The sequence below is a fragment of the Equus caballus genome, chromosome 26 (genome assembly GCF_041296265.1).
Source record: "Equus caballus isolate H_3958 breed thoroughbred chromosome 26, TB-T2T, whole genome shotgun sequence".
Taxonomy (NCBI): domain Eukaryota; kingdom Metazoa; phylum Chordata; class Mammalia; order Perissodactyla; family Equidae; genus Equus; species Equus caballus.
The window spans coordinates 46350653-46357636 of NC_091709.1; the positions used below are offsets into that span (position 1 = coordinate 46350653).

General features: G+C 50.0%; 1 protein-coding gene across 12 annotated transcripts in view; it reads left to right on the forward strand.

Moving 5' to 3' along the window:
- TRAPPC10 (trafficking protein particle complex subunit 10) overlaps positions 1–5939 on the forward strand; it is a 102273-nt gene extending 96334 nt beyond the window's left edge. For all 12 annotated transcript variants that reach the window (XM_023630263.2, XM_023630264.2, XM_070252443.1 and 9 more), the window contains 3 exons: positions 604–781; positions 2178–2372; positions 2721–5939. In XM_023630263.2, coding sequence (XP_023486031.1) covers positions 604–781; positions 2178–2372; positions 2721–2959 — 612 coding nt within the window. In that variant the 3' untranslated portion in view covers positions 2960–5939. The remainder of the gene's footprint in view (positions 1–603; positions 782–2177; positions 2373–2720) is intronic.
- Positions 5940–6984: the final 1045 nt, after the last annotated feature.

Below are 6984 nucleotides of genomic sequence, written 5' to 3' on the forward strand. Positions count from 1 at the left end.
TGGTCCCCTGTGCGGGTCTTGGGTCTTTGTCCTGGATTGTGAGAAAATGTAGGGCAAGTGTGAATAGATGTGACGATCAGGTAAATAGGTCATGGAGAAAGATACGTTGTGCAGAAAGTTGGTTATGGACTCAATATTGGGTGATACCGAGGAATTAATGTCAGTTTTGCTAATTGTGATCATGGCGTGTTTAGGAGAAAGAGCCCATGACTTTTAGTAATACATACTGAAGCATATGGGGTAAAGTGACAGCTTGTCTGAGGGAATCGATCACTGTCCGCTGGGCAGAGGAAGTGAATGGAGCCACTGTTGCTCACCCTGCCCCTGGGTGCTGGGCACACGGAGAGCAAGATCCTGTCCTTCTCCCGCCGTGCGTGCTGGACAGCGGTCAGCATTAGGAGGGGCGGACTTCCCAAGAGCGTGTCCCCAGGCGGTCGCTGAGGGAGGCGCACAGTCCTCTGGGTAACCTGAAGTGAAGTAGCCGCGTGGACGTCTCCTCCGTTCTCATTCAAGTCTGTGGGCAGCGCCACGCCGGCCTGCAGGAGCGTTTCTTCCGACTGTGTATTCATCTCCTTTGTCCTCTTCTCCCCACTTCTTGCCCAGACATTATATAACGTGAAAGCGGAGATACTGCCCCCTTCGGGGGCGGAGCACTGTAAGACCGGCTCGCTCTGCTCCCTGGAGGTGTCCATCACGCGGCTCTCGGGCCTCTTGGAGGTGGATAAGGATGAGGCCCTGATGGAATCCGACGAGTACTTCTCCACCAAGCTGATGTACGAAGGTGGGTCGCCGTGCCTCCTTCCCCCACTGTTGCCGGACGGACTGAGCCCTCCCTTTCACATGGTGTCGTGTCTTCTCTGAGAGAGAGCGTGCTGGAGGCCAGAGCTCGTGGGAGTGTCTGGTCATGTAAGGGGCCCTAGGCCCGCATGATGTGGAGCGTGGTTATCAGGAGCCTTCTCCAAACAGGTGTCGTCAGCAGTCGTCAGCCCGTGCTGAGCACAGTGGCACTGGCAGCGGCCCGTCTGCCTGCCTGTGAGTCAGGTCTCCCCTCACCCTGGAAGCCAAGGCTGGACTCTGCTACCTAGCAGTCTCAGTGGCCTGCACTCACGGCTCCTGCCCTTCCTCACCCTCCTTCCACCCAGGTCCCAGCTCGACCCCCACATGCACGGCTCCTCTCCCCTCCTCCCTCCCAGACAGCCCTTGTGGCCCTCCTCCCCCAGGGCCTGGGCGTCTTCAGGAGCAGGTCTCAGCTTTGGTGTCAGGCCCTTCGTACTCTCAAAATGGTTGAGGAGCCAAACAGTTATTTATTTATTTACTTTAAAATAATGGTAGACCCATTACATGACACTATTGAAAAAGAACTGTTTTCCAAAACAAACAAAAATAGCGAGAAGAACAATGCTTTGCATTCTTTCAAATCTCTGTGCTCTCTGGCTTGTGGAAGGTAAGTGAGTTTCCCACTCTGCTGCATCCAGGCTGTGGTGACATGTCGTACTGACCGGCGCACATGGGGAAACTCCAGCCTTGCATAGATGCGTAGTTGGAAAAGGGAGGGTATGTTAACAGCCTTCAGACAACTGGATGTTCTTGTTTGATACTACACCAGAACTTGACGAGTGCTAGTATTTCACAGGCTTGTTACAACCTGGAACCTGAAATCAGTGAATGAACTTTGTGTACTCGATTTCAAGTCCTTCGTCTGTCTTGCATTTTTAAAGGATCTTGTACCCAGGCATCATCTTGTAACACTGCGCACTGATCACTTGGGAACCATGGTTCCTGAGTTATGCAGATAGATCTTCCAAGTGTTGGCACCTTTCATTACACAGGATCACAAATTCACATTGGTTTCAAGCTTACACTGAACTCATCAGGACAGTTTTTGAGTATTGGGACACTGTCAAGTTCACAGTGGCAAATGCAGGTTTTGCAAAATTCTGATTTTTGACCTGAGTTTCAAATTATGTCTTGGCAGCTTGTTTGAAGTGACAGGCTCACACCATTCATTTTCAAGAAAATATCTGCCAAATACTCAAGACTGGGTAGCCGCCGCTGGTGAAGTCCCAGTGAGCTCTAGTCTGGTGAACCGCACTGTGCCAACGTCCATTTCCTGTGTTAGCTATGAATACTGAATGTCCTTTTCCGGAGTAAAACAGTGGTTTCCCTCTTTGTTTCAGTTGTTGACAACAGCAGCAATTGGGCAGTGTGTGGGAAAAGTTCTGGCGTCATCTCCATGCCTGTGGCCGCGCAGGCCACTCACAGAGTCCACATGGAGGTGATGCCCCTCTTCGCAGGCTACCTCCCCCTTCCCGACGTCAGGCTGTTTAAGTACCTCCCCCATCATTCTGCGCACTCCTCACAGCTGGATGCTGGTAAGGACTCGCAATGCAACGTACACTCAGCACTGGCGTGAGAGGGCTCCGTGCGCAGAGCTCATAAACGGACATTGTAGGCAGCAGGCTTGCTGCTGAACGGCACGTTCCCAGAGCCTGGTGATAATTTCCGAATCCAATACCAAAACTTGTCAGGCTTCCATGTCCTAGGCCCTGCTCTTAAGATCGATCCTCTGACGACCCAGGTGGGAGGTTCTCTTTACGGCGGTAGCTTCCGTTAACAGTCTTCTGCCCTGGAGGTTGGCTTGGGGTGGCCTGCTACTCTCCAGGGTGGGTAAAGGGTCAGCGTCTGTGTGGCCCGTGTCTCACTTGCTGTGCGTTTTGCAGATAGCTGGATAGAGAACGACAGCCTGTCGGTGGACAAGCACGTGGATGACCAGCTGGACAGCAGCAGCGTCAAGAGCAGGGGCAGTGTGCACTCAGCCGCCAGCAGCGAGCACAAAGGCTTGCCCATGCCCCGGCTCCAGGCGCTGCCGCCCGGCCAGGTCTTCAACGCCAGCACAGGCATGCAGATCCTGGTCCTCCCCAGCAAAGACGACCATGTCCTCGAAGTCAGCGTCACATGACCAGGCCTCGGGCTAACACATGCCCCAGACCTGGTGTGAGTGCACTTGAAGGGATCCTGACTCGCCTGTTCTCCAGTCTAACAGTTAGCTCTGACCAGACTTGGGGATTCTGCCTGGCCATGGACGCATCAGAGAATCTCAGTGTACCGCTGGTCAGCTGAGTTACATTGCTATTTCTGTGTTGTCTGTGGTGTCAGATTACATGTTGTTTTCTCATCTCCCTGGTGTCCTCCGTGTGCCCAGAGCCCCGCTTCCTGACGTCACTCCCTCCCGGCTCGTGAAAGACCCCTGAGTGGGCTCACCAGAGCAGCCTCAGTCTGCTGGTCTTGGTGGAAGTCCCTGTGTCTTTCACGTGGACACAGCAGGCTTTGTAGTACTATTAGTGACACGCGTGTGCCTTCCTGGTCACACGGCTGCCCAATTTCTGGACCAGATGGATTGGTGAGTCTCCTGAGGAGTAAAACACAGTCCTTTACCACACATCATCTAGTTGTGTTTTCTAGAATAACACCCTTTTAGGGCAGGTGGGTGGGCTGAGGGGTGGGATGGGGAGGGAATGTGACCCCTTCTGTGCCTTGGGATGTCACACTGAGCGGGCCTGGGACCTCCATGCGCTGGAGCCATTTGGAAGGTACTTGAAGCAGACTAGACAAGGGCGTAAGGAACAACTCATTATTGAAAGAGGTTAGGAGTAAATGTTTCTGCAACCCTTTTTCCCCGTAATGTTGATTGAATGTCATATGCACTTGGAATTAAATATATATTTATTTTAATTATCATTATATATGTGAGGGTTAATGTGTTGTTTTTCACTTACCTTTAAACCTAAAGTCTTTACGTGTAATTGTAACTGTATAATCAATATTTTTCTTTTGCACCTTAAATCTTAGTGATTAAGAGGTTCAAATGAAGATGAGAAGGGTCCTCTCAGTGTATTTCTAGTCTGACGAAAGTCTTGGAATGTTCTCTGCTGGTCCACTAAATTGCAGTCACACCATCCCAACAGATGAATTTGCTTTTGGTTGTAAATTTAATTGTACATATGGTTGATTTATTATTTTTAAAAGTACAAACTAACTGATGTAATGTTTATGTATAAGTCGCACCAAAAATTAAGGACAAAATAAATGTGTGTTTGTTTTTACTGGTGTGAAAGTCACAGCTTGTAAATAAGTGTTGTATGTATTAAACCTTTTCCAGCTCTCCAAAGCGATGTATTTTTGTACATATGAAAAAGAGAACTCTTAATTCACTGGGAAAGTGTGGTTGGGATTGAATTTGTCTAGATTAAGGCAAGCAAGTGTAGTCAGGTCCAGCAGAGGCGGGGCCTCGTGTGAATAACCTCAAGTGTGTGAGCCTCAGAGAGAAAGGAGCTTCCTGCAGCTGTCCTGGCCCCGGCTCGGCTCGCGCCTGCTTGAGAGGCGTGGGGTCCGAAGACACAGTTCAGACTAACAAACAGAGCCGTTGTCCTCACGCTTCTGTGTGTTGTCTTCTAACCTGTTCAACAATAAAGGTGGTGTGATTGCCCCCGTGTCTTTTTCATTTATAGAAATTGGAAAAATGTGTAAAGAAGAAAAATATCTGTTTGAACTTTTCAGAAATTTATCTTCCTTATGTGCAGTTTAATAAACTTGGTCAACTAGTTAGGCAAATTAGAACTTCCAAATCTAATGATAGTTTAGCGTTTCTAAAATGTTTGTTTTATTGGAAAAATTGATGATTGCCCCACAGATCTGCCAAGCCCTGTGAATGAAGGGATGTTTGAGACTTGACGCAGAAAAGCCTCTAACCCGCGTGGTGAGCCTTGGAGCCTGGGAACGACCCCTTCCTGGATATACAGGCTCACTTTCCCTCTCCCCTTCTGGAAGGGCATGGGATTTCTGTGTCTGGGTTCTAATCCCAGGATGAAATTCTGGAATTACGTACATATTTTAGAGGGGTAATGCAAAATATTTATGGCGGTTTCTTATTGTCTGGAAATTCAATGAAATCAAATTTATCACAGGTTTGGTTTTTTTGCCCTAATTACCCAAAGGATCTTTTGCAATCTAAGTTGCATGGGTGTCTCTGTGTTTTTCTGTTGTTTTTTTACACACAAGAGGAATGTTACCTAAAGCTTCAAGTCATTTTTTTTTTTAACTAAAAGGCTGTAATTGCATTTTTGTTGGCATAAAATTATGTGTTTGAGACGAGCTGGTTTTGTTGTAAAGAGGTAGCCGCTGCTAAATAAGAATGTGCATCAAAAAAAGAATATGCAGGCATTTTACAGATACCTGTGGAACATGTAAATACCAGCAAGTGGAAAAGAAGTTATAATTTTGGTGAATTTCATGGGTTCTCCTGTGACTGGAAAAATTATAACTCTTCTGATGCTAATGTGGAAATTGTTGTATTTAATCTGAAAATGACTTCTACCTACAGTTCCATTGTCAGCAGAGCCTGTGGTAGGTCGGGTTCCTGTGTTAGTCTTAGCTGATGAGGCTAGATAGCCCCTCAGGAGTTAGTAACGAAAATGCAGGCTTCTATTCAATTTTTCTTTAGTATTTACAATAAGATTGTTACAAAATGAAGTTAAACACTCCAGGTGTGTCTATAAAATGAAAAGTTATACTACTTTTGATAAAAGAACAAACTAGGCTGATCTAAATGTTTTACTGTCAACTGTGATCTTTAAAATAAGTCCTACGTGATTTTAAAATTTGATTTTTCATGAAAATGCCCCTTTCTCTAAATGTATTTGTCCTATACGTCAGGCTATAAGATCGGAAAGCATTGTTAAGACAATTTGCTAGGATTCTGTGACTGGAAAGGTGACAAGTTGGTGACTTTGACACTGCAGGTATTAATTCCATTTTCATGGTTTACTATGAAAGTCATTCTTCACATTATTCTGTAATATATTGTTAGACTAAAAACATTGTATTAAAACTGTTTAAAATGTAAGCATTATAATTCTGAAAATACACATTTTAAGAAGAAACTTTGCTGTTTTGAACTGCTTTCTTTTGCTGTGGGGTGTGAAAATTGAGTGTGTAAAGTTAAAGAATTTTCTTGGTTTTCTCTCCCTAATCCTTGTTCCTAACTCAAAGCGTAGATTTACTTTTGGGGGAGCATTGGGGGATTTTTCATAACGTATTAGCCAAGAGCTCACAAGAGCCACGACATCTAAGTCTGAACGGTTTTCGGGTTTTTTGTAGACGTATATGCCAACCTAACATTTGACAGAACTCTTCGGAAAAGTGTAGTGTTCAGTTCAGAGTCTCGTTCTTTTTGATCTCCCGTTCATAATACAGAGCTGTTAAACAGTAAGCGTGGGGTCAGACCTTCTCACCTGCTTGCTGCCTGAACGGTTCGTCCAGGCCGCCGGCCGAGCCCGGCCCTGGCAGGTGAGAACCAGGGCCCAGGCCCGGCGCGCGTGCGCGGCTCCGGGCCCAGCGGGCAGGGGCTCCGCCTCGGGCGGGGTATGGGCGTGGCCGGGGCTGGGGCTCCGCCTCGGGCGGGGCGGGGAATGGGCGTGGTCGGGCTGGGGCTCCGCCTCGGGCGGGGCGGGGGAGTGGGCGTGGTCGGACTGGGGCTCCGCCTCTGGGCGGGGCCGGGGGTTTGGGGCTCCGCCTCGGGCGGGGCATGGGCGTGGCCGGGGCTGGGGCTCCGCCTCGGGCGGGGCGGGGAATGGGCGTGGTCGGGCTGGGGCTCCGCCTCGGGCGGGGCGGGGGAGTGGGCGTGGTCGGACTGGGGCTCCGCCTCTGGGCGGGGCCGGGGGTTTGGGGCTCCGCCTCGGGCGGGGCATGGGCGGGGCCGGGTCTGGGGCTCCGCCTCGGGGGCGGGGGAATGGGCGTGGCCGGGGCTTGGGGCTCCGCCTCGGGGGCGGGGGCATGGGCGTGGCCGGGGGGTTGGGGCTCCGCCTCGGGGGCGGGGGCATGGGCGTGGCCGGGGGGTTGGGGCTCCGCCTCGGGGGCGGGGGCATGGGCGTGGCCGGGGGGTTGGGGCTCCGCCTCGGGCGGGGCGGGGCATGGGCGGGGCCGGGC